The sequence below is a fragment of the Apus apus genome, chromosome 2 (genome assembly GCF_020740795.1).
Source record: "Apus apus isolate bApuApu2 chromosome 2, bApuApu2.pri.cur, whole genome shotgun sequence".
Lineage (NCBI taxonomy): Eukaryota > Metazoa > Chordata > Aves > Apodiformes > Apodidae > Apus > Apus apus.
Window position 1 is genome coordinate 140,243,367 of NC_067283.1, and position 18,610 is coordinate 140,261,976.

Below are 18,610 nucleotides of genomic sequence, written 5' to 3' on the forward strand. Positions count from 1 at the left end.
AAAAAAATGCTGTATCTTGCTGTAAATGTAAAACAAATGCACATTCTTCATGGAAACTAGACATTTTCTCAATTATATACAAGTTTTTTAACATCTTTGTAAGAAAAAAGAGCTCTACTTTAAATTTCATATTTTGATGGCCACTGAGAACTGACAATTAATTTTCTGATAGCATAGCTCATAAACCAACTTACGTACCTTACTGTGCATGTTCAATCTATCTTTTTGCTCTGACAGGAAGAAAAGCCATTTTCTGAGGCAAGTTGATATGAAATTTATTTTACTATTAAAAATATTAAATATTAAATATAAGTATAGATTGAACCATTATGCAAAGCAGAGCATACCAACTAATTCATGTGCATCAGGAAAACAAAATAAAACCTGAAATATCTGCATTTTAATTGTAACCAGTGCTGGATTTCAATGTTGAACAGTTAATGACCATTATATAATTTGAAAATATTAGTGGGAAAGTGTCAAAGAAGATGAGCCTTCCACGTTTACAAAAGATTTTGCTTATGGCATACTGTGTGCTTTTGTGATTCATTTTTCTTCTAGCTTAAACCTGTCATGGTATGAAATATTGCAACTGTGATTCTGCATGACAGAATAATGGAACAGAGAAAAAGAAGTCCACATTGCAATGACTTTTTCACAGAATTTTGGGCTTCAGAACCTGAAAAGCTGCACATGAAATAGCTTTTCTTTTCACTCCATTAAAAACTAATTCAGGCCAATGAGTTCCTTTCTACACAATGAATATGCTATTCCATTGTTGGTGGTTTTTTCTGTATTGATTTGGTTTTCACTTTTTTGAAAGACCTTTGTCTGTTTAAGATCTCATATGCTGTATTGGATGCCAAAATAGTTCCTGAAGGGGTTCCATTCAGCAAATATTTGAATGCTATATTTCACATTCTATCTTTATTACCAGAAATCACAAAATTACACTTCTCTCCAGAATGTCAAAGATATGAAGTACGGAGCGTTAACATTTTAAATCCTTATTGCAGTAATTTTAAGTCTTTACATGTTGACACCTATGTCATAGACTAAGAAATATTAGATTTGATGGATATGAGAGGACATAATCTTTCCAGTTTATTTAAAACTAATTAGCTAGGTCAAAAGCCTATGCTTGTAACAGCTAGAAAGAAATTAAGAATTGTGCAAATCTGATTATTTTTTTCTGAATGGTCTAGACGAGTAAGTAGAGATTTCCAAGGCTTAGAAGACAATAGTTTTTTTTTAAAAAAAATGTTTATTTCATATTAGCCTGTGCATTTCTATGCTATGCATAACTAATTGGATATTAGGGGAGTTCAGTCATCATGAGTATGGCAGATGGATACACAGCAGTTCAAACATTGCCTTTAATTTGGATAAAATATCTGCAGAAGCAACATGAAGGAAGTTAGATAACTACTCATCCCCATCCACAAGCACCTGTTATTTGATGAACTGAAATGTGAGCAGTGGGTCAGAACAAAGTCTTGCTTACCCAAGTATAAATCTAAAGCATGGATATTTAAAGAACAAATGAATTTCAGTGCCTGGCATACTGCTTACCAAGGAGCCGAAGTGAAAAACAAACTGTCAGATGCCATCACAGAAATTGATTAAGAATAAAGTGAGAAAAATAATTCATAAAACCAGAGATAAACAGCATTGTAAAAGCCCTATCTTTGTGTGGGACAGAAGACATCTTTAAAAGATTAATCTAGTCATCAAAAAAGTGTTAGGATCATAGAATCATAAAATGTGTTGGGTAGGAAGGGACCTTTAAAGGTCATCTAGTCCAACCCCCAAGGATGAGAGTGAACATTTGATGGAGGACCTAGGAATCTACAAAAAACAGACACATTCATACTGCTCTCATTTCATTTCTCAGGAAAGAGTAGGCCATTGCCTCATGATGCAAAGAAGTCAAGCATTATGGGAGCAATATTCCCATACATTTAAGACAAATGTTGCTTCCCTTGGCTTACATGGACTTACTAGACCTACACTACACTTTCCAGAGCTTTTCACAGGATCATCAGTGAAAAGTTAACTGGTATCACTAATATATTTGGCTACCAATACTCTAAGTTACATGTTGGTTGTCTCAGCGAGACAAAAAAAGATTAACAGTAATAAAAGAAAAAAAAGGGTAAATATAAGCCTTTTGACAAAATAGTGCACTGTAAAAATATTAGAAGTATAAAGAGATATATCAGTTTAAAACAACTTTTTCAATACCTTACTATAAAAGCAATCATCAAAATAAGCCAGAATTGTTGAAACTATCCAAGCAACAAAAAGATACGAATGAGGCCAGGTGCACTTACCAAATTCCTTAGGAACAGTGATAGAGTAAAGACAGTTGTGACCAACACTGTAATTCTTGGGGTAGTTTGGTGATAATACAGTGCCTTCAGAGCCTGTAGATCGGCTTCCACAGGGTGCTAGAAAGAGAAGATAATCAGTTTTAAATAATAAAATATCAGAAAAAAAATAATTTTAAATTGATTTGTTGTATGTTGCTATATGCTATTAGAGTAAGTTTTATTCTTCTATACTGAATTAAATTTTTACATCCTGTGAAGCACTGAGTATGCACAACTTTCTCATATATCAAAAGAGAATTCATGGCACTCTGTAGTTTTCCAGATCAATTATTGTTTTTCTTCACCATTTATCAACAATATTAATAAAATAATGACATGTTTTACAAACAGTATTTTATTATTTACAGCATACAAAAATATTATTCATATGATGCTTTCTAGTCTGGTAAAAGCATAGCATGCAGCTCTTACAAACACTAGTAAATTCTTACTCTTGTCAATAGACCCATAATTCAAAATAATATATAGAACTAATGAAATAAGAAGGTCAGGATTCCTTGACTGAACATGATGTACCACTTATTTATACCTCAATTATTTAAAACATATATATAATGTTAGCAGCAAACACTTCTCTTTATCACACAAACGTATTTATTCTACAATTACTAGCTATAATACTCGATGGCAGAAAAATAGCAAAGCTATTTACTATGACAATGTATTTTTGAAGGTTAACAATAAAAGTTAGCATTTGTCATTATTCAAAGCTGTCAAGCAAGAAACAGTGTTTTTTCTTCTTTTTCTTCATCAGATGTTCAGGTGCATTTATTTATATGAAACAGTTGTGTTAGTGTTTTCCTATGTCTATTACCTGATTCTCATGCACACTTCATAATTTAGTAATTTAATCTGCTCTCAAGATTGCAGCATCAATTTGAGTACTCCTTCTAACCAGGTTGGGCTATAAAACATTTTAAAATTAGTTTAACGTTAACATATCTATGTAATAAATCTGTTTCCATTGTTATGATGTGACTCTAAAATAAGTACTATTTGGTGTTTCATTTGCTAAATATTAAAATATCTGGGGTTTGTGGTATGCTCTCAAAACATTAATATCTTCTGAACTATATTAGATATGAAAATTGGTTCTCTTATTATTTCAGATTTTCTCATTATTTGTCATACTAAATAGAAGGTATTTATTAGTATAGCTACAAATCACGTGTTTTAAGACTACTTGTAGTTAATTAATGAAAATGTATAGTAGGGTACACCACGAAGACATCTTTTAATGCTAGCAACTTAAGGCCCTGTCACTCTGAGTACAGGTTTCTGTAATTTGCATTAGCACAGGTCCTTTTCAGTATGATGCAGCTGCCCAGTTTGGCAGACTGTGTACCTGAAATGGGAGCAGATGGCACCTATTGTTCCAGTCTGCATGTACAATTTGCAAATTACTTAATGGGCAAGCGTGAAAGTCATGGTGTTTGAAATAGGTCAGCAGAAGGATCCTGATGTTTGCTTCTGCATGTGGGTGCCCGTGTAGTAGATGTCACAAATATATTAGAGACAAGCAAATGAGTCAGAACAGGACATAGTATTGGTGATGCTCAGTACAGCTTTACTGGTGGGCAACCACTCTGAGATACTGAGTAAGCACAAAGACTACCATACATATAAGGAATATAGCTCTCTATGGCTAAAGGAATAATATCAGTGTTTTCCCTGAATCCACAGTCATGTGAAACATCAGAAATGCATGCCTTTTTGTGAAAATGTATTTAGGTAATAGACTTAGTGCTACTTTTTGCCTGGAAGCAATAGTCTTGGCTGAGCCTCAAATCCAGATACTTATTTGTCCTGAATTCCTTGAAAAACACTAACCAGAAACTCTTTTTAAGCTGAATGTGGTAAATATTTTTTATGAAAACAGATCTGCTTACCAGCTTGTAAGTACTCAAGATTTTCTGTTTCCAATTTTGGATGAGACAGAAGAGAATATGGAAGAATGTAAGTAACTAAAGTACTAAAACTAGAGAAAAATGTAGAGATTGTTAAAAAGCCTGTTACTTTTCTCTAACCCCATTGTCATCTTTATTGTTTGTGAATTGAATAAATTAGTTACTGTAACAAAGACCAATAATACTGTCCCACTCCAGCACTCATATAATTATTATACTTCCCTAATCAGTAGATATAAAACATGAAGATTCAGGGTAAATTTATTATTCCATTGAAAGCAATGGCATTGACATCAACAGGGACAGAATTTGATCCTTAATTTTAAAAAATACTAAAAATACTGGCAAAAAATAACAATACTTAGTACTCAGCATAAAGTGGGCCATTACTTCTACATTTCAGATTTTTTATACCGCTATTCTTTTTTATTTCTACAAGTTATGCAGTTATGCAAGGTATTTGTGATTTTACAACAAATAGCATGCTTAAAACAGAATAAAACAAAAAAATAATCCATCATTTTCTTTTAAATAAACATACATTTTCCTATAAATCCATTCAACTTAACACGTATATTTCAAACAAATAATCAAATTTACTGTAAAATTTACAACCCACACTGACTTTAGAGTCATCTCTCTACTAAATACCTAACACTGTTGATGTTGTGTTGATTTTGTAACACTGTGTAATATTGACAATATACTTTAATATCAAAATGATGTCACCAGAACATTCTTTAAAGCTAGGAAAACAGAGAAACTAATTATGTTTGTGTTATACACAAATATTTAAGAGAGCTAGGACACTTTCAAAGTGTTTTTGATTCTCTGAGGTACAATTAATTTTTTCCATTTCCTAGTAACTACAAAGTTAAAAATGGAAAGGTTCTGAAAACCAATGTGTCTAATTATTATGCTGTGCCTTGAAAGGTCTACCTACAGTAAAAACAAACTCATCAAGCCTACAAATGTAAATTGTATTTAACACAAAATAAGCAGCAAATGAGACTCTGAAAGGCTGTATCACTTTCTGTATTAATTTCTGCTTTACTTTATTCTCTGACATATAAAAACACTGCTCAGTATGCTGTTCTTGTCCTGCTCTTCAGGATCATCAGTGGAATACGAATAGCAGATAAAGGTACTTGGCTGTGCTAAAAATGAGATAAGAACCAGCATGTTGATGCATTGCTCCCAGTTTCCTTGAAACATTATTAAGCATTAATGCCAAAAAGTTCTTTTTTTCTGTGCACTGAATGTACTGTAATGGTATCTTGCCTTGTAAAAAGGCACTCTCTGCAGCCCTTATAAAAGCCCTATCATAACAACAATGAAGTATCATAAACTCCGTATCTTAAATTGGTAATAATTTTTATCTGGAAGATTACACATCTTGATAATTAGTATTCATGCATCTTTGTCAAAGAACTAAGTTTTACCTCATTATGGCAATGCACTAGTAAATAGAGAATACAATATAAAATGCATTACCAACAGCAGTGACACCTTTTTTCACATTTTAGCATATGCTAGTTGTAAAAGAAATTTAGATTATCACCACAGAGAGGCAAAATCACACAGGAAAACCACAGATATCTGTAATTTACATTCAACTCCTGCTATAAAATAAAATTTCCTATAGCTCCAGCAAAACATAAAAGCCCCCGTGCTTACTTCTCCCATGTTCTTCATCATGCCTTTCCAGTTTAAGCAAAAGAAAGAACCATATTGCACCATCTATTTTAAAGCAGTATTCCTCAATGGAATCAATGGGGAATACTTCTTAAAAATGAATGGCACAATATGCCTTTATGTCACACAGATAAATTTGATTATACAGCTAGAAATAGAATAAAAAAGAATCAACTCTGCAAAAGGAGGAAAAACATGCCTTGAAGATCTGCTAATGGGATACACACTTTTTACATAATGGGCCACCGTTTCAAAACCCAGATGAAGACAGAGTAGTCATGAGAGGTATCTAATATTTACTTGGTCTAAATTAGGCTTTTTGTTGTTTTTTTTTTTTTTGAAGACATGATCTTTGTCTATAAAATTTGATTTAGTAAATAACGGATTGCTGCTTTTCCTAGTCTGATACAATACAATGTAATTCTATTTATCCTTTTTAATCCAAATGACCAGTTTTTCAGTTGTAATGATTTCTTGTAGTGGTTAAGACTAATACACAAGAAAGAGACAAGAAAACAATTTGATAACTGATATATCGCCACCAGGAAATAAAATAAATTTCAAAAATCATACAAAGGATATCTTAAAAGATTAAAATGGTGCACAAATTTCTCCTGAATTTCCAAATTACAGGTACTGTTACTGTGTATCAGGCTGCAAATGTGAATGTGATTAAGAATACCGAAGCTTTTCATGCTGTCATCTCTTCATGGTACAGTTTAATTACAGCAATCAAAGCTGATTTAAAAAAAGAAAGAGAAGCTCAGGTCAATGTATGGTAATAGTATTTGAAAGCGGTTCTTTAAAACAGAAACCAGTGGGAGATGGCAAAATCCCCTTAGGAATTCAGGCACTTATCAAAGCAGGTCCTAATTCCTTAACAGAAAATGCAGGAACGGTGAAATAAAGAAACAAACAAAGAAATTAAAAACAAAACAAACAAAAAAACCACCTAAACACAAATCAGATAAATTGTAGCTAATTAAAAAAAAAAAACAAACAGCAAATGTAGAAATGCTAAATCCAAAGCAATTAGCTAGATATTGAAGAAAAAAAACCTTAGCATCTAACAATTAATTGTGTTTCTATACAACATTACTGTAGACAAAGACACCTCTAAGCAAAGCTTTAATGCATTAGACATGGAAGATAATATTTCTGCTCCATTCAAGTTCAGTAAAGTCTGAAGAGAAACTTCACATCATGCTTTTGGGGTGTAAAAAAAGACACAGGAAAAAGAAAAAAATAAAGAGGGATCTATTTTGATCTAGCAGGAAATTTTGAAATAATTGGTTTCATTTTCTCCAAAAGAGGAATGAGATCATGGGCACACTGACCACTTTTTGGAGTTGTTGTAGATTGAGATAAAGATTAGAGAAATTAATTTTTCTCTTAATCCATAAATTACAGGATGAGACATAACTGCCAACAGTTTTAATAAAATCATTTAAATTTAGATATTCTTGTAACTACTTTTGGCAAGTTATTGAATTTTTTTGTGATTCCTGGAAGAACAAGGCAGGCATATAAATATCTGTCATAATGTGTTAAGTACATCCAAGCAGACAAGAGACAGTACTTCACCTTTTTATAATTGGGTATGTATCTATATCATGCCATTTTAATTGATTGTAGCATGAGAAAGGGGAACACTCCATTTCCTTTATGCTGGCAATGCTTAAGGGAGACATTTCAAGATATTATAACAATATTAGAATGAAACTCCATTATTCCTTACTTTTCCAAGTGATTGACAATCACTTGGATTCCAAGTGATTTCCAGTATTTTGAATGTTTGTGTGCGTTGCCAGTTTGAAAGGAAACTACACCAACAGTTAATTAATTTAACTTTAAATCTGAGCTCTGACAAGTAATGATAAATTAACCAGTCACTGCAATCTACTTAATCTCAGCTTTCCTTGCCATCTTTTTTGCCAAAAATAAAAGGAAAAATCCACAAAACTCACCAATCTAATCTAGTCTTCTTTTACTATACCTGGTGGAAGGAATTCTACATGCAAAAGAAATACCATTTCAGCAACATTACTCTGATAATACCAGTAATATGTATAATACTGAGTGTGGCATGTCAGGACATCTTAAAACATTTCAACCAGTGGTTACCTTCTTTTACTTAATCTTCCTTTTGACTCCTTGTCTTTTAAATATAAATTTAATTTGTTACATATGATTTTCCATAAACTGTACTGGTTAGAAGTGGTTTAAACGTTTAGAAAGGAGTTATTTCTTATTGAATTAGGATAAAGATAATATTTGGTAATTTTTGTTAGTATAAGAAAAACAGTCATTAAAGATATTTTTTGTCATGACTAGAGACTGTAGGTTTTAGCTGGATAACTACAACATCATTTTAAATTCAGTTGAGTTGCTATACTGAAATGTGGAAGAATATGTATTTTACCCACATTAAGTAAAATTTAGAAAGTCACTATCCTGTTTAGAATACATTGAAACAACTTAACAGTTTGTGCATATTTTGAAAGCCTTCAGTTCTTAACATGCCCAGGAGTAGTCTATAGAAGTTAAAATGTCCAAAATTAAATATTTAATTACAATTATTTTTCAAAAATCTGTTAAAATCAAGTATTGACCTGATGTACAAAACCCAAGTATCTACTCTCTGAAGAACAGGTATCATAGCATCTAATTTTTGCTAGGATTTTTAATAGTCTTTGAATTATGTTATTTGAGGAAGGTCTTAATCCCTAGGGATGCCATAAGGCAAAAACAAAGCAATGCTGCTCATATTTGTGTATCTGAAAGACCTTCACAGTTATCACTTTTATCACTGGAATTCTCTAGTGATCAGCAATCCAGAGAATCTTACTTGCTGCTGTTGTGGCTTAACCAACAAATAAACTCTTCTATATCTGAAGGCAAGAAGCAAGCACTGTGTTCATGTTACTTTTTTGTGTGTGTGTGGGTGGTAATACCAACTCATCAGAATATGTCTCATGTACTTGGATGCTTTATGATACGAGGAAAAAAAAAAAAAAATCTTTAAATAGGATATTGCTGGGATTTTACTAATCTGAGAAGAACTAGTCCTTTTACCTAACTCCTAAAAGCCAATTGTCTATCGACACATGCCTATGCTTAGGGTTGTTTCTCCTTTAAGCATTGATCCTGCACATAACAAAAGTGAAACTGATGCACACAGCACTGAGGATTAATCTTGGTCCATTTGACTCTAGATTTGATTACATAGTATAATTTTGTGATATCTATAACTTTGTCATCCCAGTTCCATGTGAAGTTGCATTAAATGGCACAATTCCCAACACAAACTTGTGCGGGATCCTTGCGGTAGCCTTCCTTGATTGTAATTTAATTAATTAATTTATTTTAAAATAACATAATTACACCAACAAATTTCAACTCTTACCTTGTAATCAGATATTAACCTTAACGCATTATATTAACATTGTATATTAACATATTAACCCCTTAAGAAACATTATTAATTTTTTTGGGTAGAACTATGTTAAAAGTGTTTAAAAATTCAGTGACAGGTTAACAACTGCTGGTAAAGTCATTCATCTGCTTCTTGGGCTCTCATGCTTCCTGTTGAGCTCCACATTCCTTTTCAAAACTTAGATAGATTTTTACTCAACATGTTTAACCACACATATCCTAGTTCTGTCTTTTTTAAAATGTCTACCAATGTTTGACTATGGAAATTGGCTAACTGCTCATCATGCAAGGTTTTTGACATGTTCATCACCTTCCATCAATTTGATGGGAAGTCTAACATAACCTAAAGGTAAACATTTTTACTTCCAATACTTAAATCTAGGCTCTTTCAGAACTCCACACAAACAACTGTCCCATGATTATGGTTCTGTTTATTGATTTTCTTTAATCTGTCTTCTATAAGTGCTTCCATTTTGACAGAGTTCCTTAAAGCCAAAGGAAAGGATCTAATGTAGGACCTCTCTGATAATTGAGATAATGTAACATAGTCTAATGTATCATAATGTAAGGTAATGTTATGTAATTTTTCTGCAATGGCATTGTCCTTGAATGTAGTTTTGACCTTGAACTTAGTAAGTTTCCTATATTTCTCATCTTTGAAAAAGTGTATTAGTGGCTAGAATAGGTTCACATGTTCTACAGTTGTTTCTCAAAATCCTCCTGGCCACATTTTCTACTACCCTCTTTTGAACATGATTTCGTTCACCTGGAATAGATACTTTAATTCCTATTAGATTCCCTGACTCTGTTGTTTCACCACCTCTTTGGGTGATCCTTTTACATTCTGCTTCTGATTGATGACACTCTTAGGATGGTATTTCTGCATGATTTCCAGGTCACCAGTAAATACTTATCTTTTTGCTGTTGTCTTCAAATTCATTTCAATGAGCCTTACCACTTTGATATAGTCCCTCACATAAAGTAAAATATTTAAGTTCTTTCTTTTCCCTTCCCTCCAAGGTGTCTAATCTGAGCACATCATAGACACTCTGGATACACATTATGGTCACATTTACTGTCATTGAGAAAATCTGCTCTGCTTTAGGCCAGCTGTTTCTGCAACCATTTGATACTTTTATCTTAATGTTGAAATAAAAAGTCGTTAACTGAATCACTAATATTTGAACTGGGGATAATTAAAATACCCTGCAATGTTCTCTGACCTTCAGTTACTTATATGTGCTCTCAACTGTAACTCTAAATATAGCTTAATGTCTGAATATATCTATTGAAAATTCACCCATGAATAAAACCAGTGTGTTTTCTGGTATATGACATAAGTCAAGCTTTAAACAAACAATTTAGTCAGTAACTAGTCAGTAGAAAAACATAAAATGAAGTGCAGCAAAATAGTTAAGAAAATATTACCTTTTAAATTCATTACACTTCTGCAGTAGCTGGACTACAAAAACGGGAATTTTGGTTAATTATATTAACTTCTGTCAGCATACAGCTACCCTTCAGAATATACAAAATAAATATAGAATAAAAAGGTTCTAGTGAATACCTAAACACTAAAAGTAAGGGTGGGTTTTTTTGTTGGTGGTGGTGGTTGTTTTGATTTCTTCTGTTTTGTTTTTGTGGAATATACTGTTCTTTTAAGAGATTATGAGATTAAAAAAAAAAAAAAAAAAAAAAAAAAGCTGCTATGCATGTAGCTTCTTAGTGAACCATCAAGAAACATGAGACCCTAAAAGAGGCAGCTATCCTCTTAAGCTTATCATTTTAGCATTCCCCTAGTAGGTTAGCTAACTGCTGTATGTAGCCCAGTCAAGAAGAAAAAGAGAACTTAACTCCATTTTAAAACAATGCAGTCTCTTAATTGCAAGTTCTTATATTTTTGAAGATGACAAAACTTATGTAAAGAATGAAAATATGAGACTTATACATGTAACCACCAAAACATTCCACATAAAAATCTTCTTCCAGTTAAGTAGTTACTGAAGTCTGATTAGACAAGAGTAAGCACCTTCAGGCTGTTGCCTGAGGCTACGTTAGATACATGCACATTTATCAGGTATAATAGCCAGTGCAGATGACTGGATTAGTTTCTTTAATTCCAGCTATTAATTAATTGATTTACTTTGATTACTGACAGATACTACATAATCCTATCCTACTTCAGTGTCTTGCAGTCTTTGGAAAATAAATATTTGCCTATCTGTGTGAATAAATGATAGGGAGTTATTTTCTTTTTAAGAACAGAATACAATTTGTCTGTTCTAAAAAATCTTTAAAGAAAAATATGTACCAATGATGTTAACACTTAATAGGGAAACAAGCTTCTATTTACTAGTGCTAAGAGCTGTTTTTCTCTAAACATCAAAATACATGATGGAATAAACTTTTTTTAAGGAATATTTTCAGTCTTCTACTGGTAAAGTTCCATACTTAAGCAAACAAACAAATCTAATTTTTAATATATTCTAAATAAAAACACACTTTATTCTGCATTTCATCTGTCCTTTCTATCTGCTTTGTTGCCAAATAAATTACAAACTGTATGTCAGTTACTATACATATTTTATCATTTCTATGCTATTCTCAATAATACTACAGTTCCCTATTACATTTTCCTTGATTTTTCATGAGGTTTCTTCAAACTAATGGCTGTGTCTAAGCAGACCTATTTAAAATTATGCCTTGGATACACATGCTCAATTTCACATAATTTTTAATAGTAAGGAATATAAAAAAAAAAAAAAAAATAAGGCTAAAAACCTGAAAGTTTACATAGCTGATACTATTTCTCCTTTCTAACCTTTCCTTAATTAATTAAACTCTGCTTCTAAAAATCGGCAGCAGATTTAGTTCAACAGAAGATGAAACACGTGGCTTTATGCTGCACTCTACTTAACTAATACCTTAAATACCTTGGAAATTAGGATTCTCCAGCAGATTATGTTAATGAAATCATTGTAACTTACTACTATTCTTCATTTCTTAAGCTTTATTTACCATTATATTACATTAGTACTTCTTAAATGAAAGCCTGGAATAATTACACACAACACTTATTATTCAATGGACATTGCAGAGCCATACTATGAATTTCAAATGTACAGATTAAAGGTCAGACACTCAAAGTAATGCTCTGTGTGGGTATATATATGTGTCTGTTTCTATTTTTGCTTTCAGAGCTTTCTAGAATTATTAACCTTTATAGTTCATTGCAGTAATATTTTCAAACTTTCTCTGATACGAAAAGAAGAACAGATTTAAGAGAATAATCTTTCAAAGTTAAAGGCAACACCTGCCTGGATGGAATCCTGTGTAATGTGCTCTAGGCAATACTGCTTTGTGGGGATGAGGGGTGTGGGGGGTGTGGACTAGATGATGTCTAGTGATAGGAACAGGGGCCATGGCTTTGAAATGAAAGAGCTTAGATTTACACTAGATATTAGGAATAAATTATTTATGATGAGGGCAGTATTGTTTCCACACAGTGTATTCAGATATTTCACTGAATCTAGTATACTCTGTGCTTCTACTCTAAGTCACACACTTCTGTGCATGAAGTACAGTAAATCCTGTTCATGCAGTCCAGATGCAAATGGAAAAAAATATACCTTCTTAACAAGCTCTTTGGATCCCCTTTGGTAACCTTTTAAGATTCATATCTCTCTCCACTGACTACACTGTGAGGAAACCTAAAACTGGTAAGGCAATGGGCATATATTTGTATAAAAACAGGCAGTAAAGGCTTGGGAACAAAATTTTAGTACAAAGAAGCTATTTCAGTCACAATAAAGTAAAATCCTTTATAATGTCTTCAGAATTCCTCCAATTGCCTTTTCAAGTCTCACTATTAAAAACTAACTTTTCAGAGTAGGTAGCATTGGAGTAGTATTTGACATACTCAAAACAATCCTAGTTGACTTCAGTTCTAGTTATAAGCACTTGGTTCATGGCAATGATTCTGTAAAACAGATCTGTTATTCTGGGCAAAAAGAAAATGAGAAATGCCTAGTAAGTAGCCAACAAATCACAATTTTAAGTGAAGCATGCCACTTCATTGAAGTGGCTAAACTGAACATTACTTTGCAACTATAAAAAACAGAAAAACACAGTCTCATTCACAGTGGCATTCAGCTTCACTAGCTACAACTTCTGCAATTGCATGACTTATTCCTTACACACTTTAAAACTTTGAAGAAGATTAAATAGTGGCCCTTCACAGTGACTTCAAACATAAACAACTCTTTATCATCACTGGATCAAAACAAAACGACTGATGCCCCCTCCGAACCACAATAGCATACAAGATCACTGTTGAAGATGTTCCAAACATACCCTCACCTGCATGACAGCCCTAATTCTGTCACTGACTAATGTTTCAATGTTAGATTTCTCAGCCTTAAGTTTAAATTTTTAAAAACATAAATACCACATCAGTTTATTATTTACTGTCACAGTACTTTTATTAACATAACTTAATTATTGGCAATAGTTTAATAAAGTATGCTATACTACAATCTCTAATAATAGATACAATTTTTTATTATTTTAAAGGATGAATTTTCCCTCTCTACACACTTCATCTTGCCTCATTTGTCATTTAGTTTTTCACTACATTAAACACAAAGTTATGTAGAGTTAAAGGAGTAACTGGTGACATTGCACAGCATCATAAACACATTCACAGTGTAATGAACACATGAAGAAGTATCATAAACACAGTCACTCCAAGGGGTTATGGCTTCCCCCCAGCTTGACTGGTTTTACAGATTTTATTTCTAAAGATTGAATGGAACCATTGAGTAGTTTGAAAATAAAATCATCAGTCTTGTCATGTTTTATGGCGCCAACGTCATGAAGTCGAATTCTTTACCTACTCAAAGATGTTCTTCAAGTATGGCAGTACATGATAAAAGTGAATAATATGAGAAAAATAACAGTTATACCGTGCATGAATGCTTATTTAAGAAAGGTTCCTGAAGATAGGGAAGAAATCTAGTCAGATCAAACCCTCAATATGGAAAATACAAGAGCAGGTGGCACAATTTGTTCACATGCCCATAGCAAATAATGGATTTCGCTCTGTAATATAATTTGTTAGTTGTAATTCAAGAGAATTCCTCACCTATGCCACCTCTTCCACATGTTTTAAAGCTTTAGTACTTTTACAACCTTAATAGAATGCTGACTAAGGGTGGTCTCTGCATTCCAATGCACAGTAACTCTCTCAACGCCTTTGTTCCACTCTTTATATCATAAATTCCAACCATTTAAATTCATTTAATCCTCAGAGTTTCTGGACAAGGCCCTAACTGACATGAGAAAGACAGACATCAGACTTCTGAGAATTCATTTCAGGTTTTGCAGGAATTCCTCATTAGAGATTATAAATCATCCTGGGTTTGTATCCTCGCTTTAACTCCACTTCTACTATCTCATTCAGCCACCTTCAAAGTATGAAGACAATATGATTACTGAAGACTTAATTTTCTGCCATGGATATATTGTTTTAAAGCTAATAATCACACTGAGGAAAAAGCCTCTTGCAGAAAAATACAAAAGCGAGAATCAGCCTGGCATGTTAAATTAATGAAATGAATTAAAGGACTTACACTTAGGAGTTTTAAGCAAAATATAATTAATGAGCAGTAACTGTAGCCAACCCAAAACACAGCTACCACTATCCATTTACAGCATCCCTGTAACAATGTCTGACCCTGATCTCAGACACATTTTAGATATGCATTTGATATGTTCTATTAAAAATAAGCAGTTTTGCCTAGAAATAAATTTTGTTTAGGTTTTGGTTTGTTGGGGTTTTTTGTGTTTGTTTTTTTTTTTAAATAAAGATGAAAATATTGAATAGCACAGATGGAATTTGATGAATGTTAGTCTTCTAACAACTGCTTTGTGCCCTTCAAAATCTTCTTTTTAATTGCTTATATATGATACTTCAGGGTATGGGAATATTCCACATGAACTCTGAAAATGCAGAATGAGACAAAAATGACAATGAAAGGTCCAACTGCTTTGATAAAAATAATTCTATATCCAAAATAATATAAACATGAAAAAAGTCTTGATTCTTTCATGTATAAAATAGATAATCCCATGCCAGTTCTAGCTGATTATTTTTTTAACATACTCCAGCATTTTTAAGAAATGTAAATGAGACTGCTTAGAAATTCAACCTTCTCTTTATCTACCTGTCCTAAGTAAAAACCATGCATGAGAGTATTTCAGCCTCAAGGCTGTTAATCTTCTTCTAGACATGTTTGCCTATGACAAGAGCATTCTCAATTCTTTATAATATAGTCAATAATGGTTAAAATTATTGTTTTCATATTTTTCTCTCAATTTGTAATAGTACTCAATCTGACTAAAGTCAGGGTTTCAAAAGACCACACCAGTATGCAACTTTAGAATCATAGATACACTATGTAGAAAGTGCATAAAATGTGACCTATAAAGCCTTTGATTAAGTAATCAACATTGAATTATTGATGAATAAGCTGTCAACATTTAATATATGACAAAATAATAACTAGTAATATTAAGCTTTTCTGTGCAGTATTTCATCCTAAACATTTTCAGATATAAAACTCAAATAGCTGTGGCAAAGTAACATAGATAGAAAGAAACAAAAAAGTCATACAGAAAAATATGAATGACTGCAAATTAGACCAAGAGCTACTGTCAGAGCCAAGACAAAGAACAGGTATTCCTTCTGACAGTTCAGTTTTCAGGACATTTCTTTGGGAATTATCCCCTGGGTCATATGAGAAAGGAGTGGACATGTCCTACCTCATAATGCATATGGCATCTGTTTTTTAGCATGCTCCTTAATCTCTAAACCACCACGGCTATAGAATGTAATTGTGTACCTAAGACTGGCAATTAGGATTTCTTGTTGTAATAATGTTTCTGATGTTTTGAAATATCATAGCATGGACTTGCTCTCTGAGCAATCCAAGGACTATTTTTATTTTATCTTTTAAACAAAAGACAACTATATGCATATTCTGGATACTAATGTTTTCTTCTAAAAAAAAAAAAAAAAAAGCTAATAAAAACAAAGCAGTTCATGACATACATGAGATTGTTAGATACATCTTTAGATTAAGATCTTTTGAACCCAGGATTCAAGTATTTTCCAAGCTTAAACAACAGACTATAATGAAACACAGCAATATTTTTCAGTGACCAATAAATTATTTTTTTCTGGAAGAAACAATGTTTTTACACTTAGTCATAAATGTAATTTCCACCTACAGGGTTTTTTCTTATTCTGCTGTTTGCTATCAGAATTTTAAATTAACTATAATTGGTAAAGCTAAGATAAGCCATTAATCTCTGTCACAGCATTATTGCATCTGATACGTTAATTACATCCTGTTTTTAACATCCACCATGAAATGCCAAATACCTTCATATTACTCTGGATAAATTTTGCACATGTTCATAAAAGAATTAAGCCAATCATTTGGTTCCCTTCCCACACTTATTAGAGACTCAGGGTCATTATAAATTATTATTTCAACCAAATGCAAGTCATGCCCAATGCACATAGGACTAGGTCATAAAAAGTATTTGGTGCATTAAAGGTACAATTGCAAAAACATGAGCTTTATGCACTGAGCAGATTTTGGAAAAATAGTCCTCTGTGATCCTGAAAGCCTCTGCTCAGCTTTTATCTAGCTCCAAAATAAACAGTTATTGACTTTCAGGGTCTGTAGACACTCCTATTTTCCAGTTTTGCCTATTGCCATAAAAGTAAGATTTGACAGACTGAGCTGGTTCAGTCCAGAACCAGAACATCAGTGTTCCTCAATAAAGATTTCCTATGGGGCTTGATGTACCAGACATTTTCAGAGATGGCTTAAACCCATCACAAATGGTTACCCTTTCAATATAATAGGGCCATGGCTTTCATATTTATTTATTTATTTATTCTGAATAAAGAACTTAATTTTGCCCACATTTTATCTAAATGGCTAGACTTGAGAACAAGTAAGATCCATAACTCCTTTCTCTATACAGGTCATTCAAACTCATCTATCACCTCTCAGGAGTATGCCTTAAATTGTGTCAAGTTATTCAGAATGGATACAGAGATGGTACTATATCCTCCTCTATTGAGAATCTACTATTCAGTGAAAATACCCATATTAATTGCAACAAGAACAGTTTTTACTTAATAGGGACTGACTTTGGACCCCTGTATCAGTTCCACCCTCATGCTATCTAAGTTATTTATCTAATAATTTTCTTCATGGAAATGATCAAATGTTATTGATACAAATTCTCTTACAGGAGAAAAAGCTTTTCTGTGCTCTTTGATTTATACCCTTTCCAAGACCAATTCGACACATTTTAAAGCATGCTCCTTGAGTGCAGAGAGCCATCTGAAGTGCTGAAAGTTCTCGCTTCCTCTCCTCTGACCTACTTAGCTCCAAACATCAGCAAAATGAGAATATTAATTTGTAATATTTGTTTTCCATATTCTGAGATGCCTCGCTCCCTCTATAGAACTATATTTAACACAGAAATTAAACAGAAAAACCCAGGCTCTAAATTGATATTAAAAAATAAAGTTTAGAGAGAATCACAGGCACCTTTTTTAAATCTTATTTTACTTCATACCTAAAATAGTAGATCAAAATATTACAGGTATAATGAGAGTTCAGGTTCTCCATTCTTTTTCTTAAAAAAAAATAAGATAATGAAAACAATACAAACATACTGAGGTGTATTGTATACCATATTTCACGATAACACTGTCAGTTTAAATAGAGTTCAAAAATACAACTGGCAGAATATTCTCTACTAAGTAAATTTTTTTACATAGATGACACTGATGGTCAAGAGGCAAAATTCAGCTCTCCGTGTTTCTGCCAGCTCCATGTAATTGAAAGCTAATCAACTGATACTGTCTTTCTCACAGGTATGTAAATGCTCTGTTTTTCTTGAGCTAAGTCTTGCAAAAGTGGAAAACACTGATTACATGGTAAAAATACACTATAATAACATATAACAACATAATATTATAACAACATATGTACAAACCTTTGTTGACTCTGAACTTGAGGAAAAAGCAATATAAACAAAACAAGTGAAAATTGTAGAACTAAGGCATTTTTATGGAGCCTACTCTGTGACATC

At 32.6% G+C, this 18,610-nt stretch overlaps 1 protein-coding gene across 1 annotated transcript in view; it reads right to left on the reverse strand.

Annotated features, from left to right (window-relative positions):
• CSMD3 (CUB and Sushi multiple domains 3) overlaps window positions 1-18,610 on the reverse strand; it is a 558,931-nt gene that overhangs the window by 144,095 nt on the left and 396,226 nt on the right. The window contains exon 32 of the mRNA XM_051611448.1: window positions 2,334-2,450. Coding sequence (XP_051467408.1) covers window positions 2,334-2,450 — 117 coding nt within the window. The remainder of the gene's footprint in view (window positions 1-2,333; window positions 2,451-18,610) is intronic.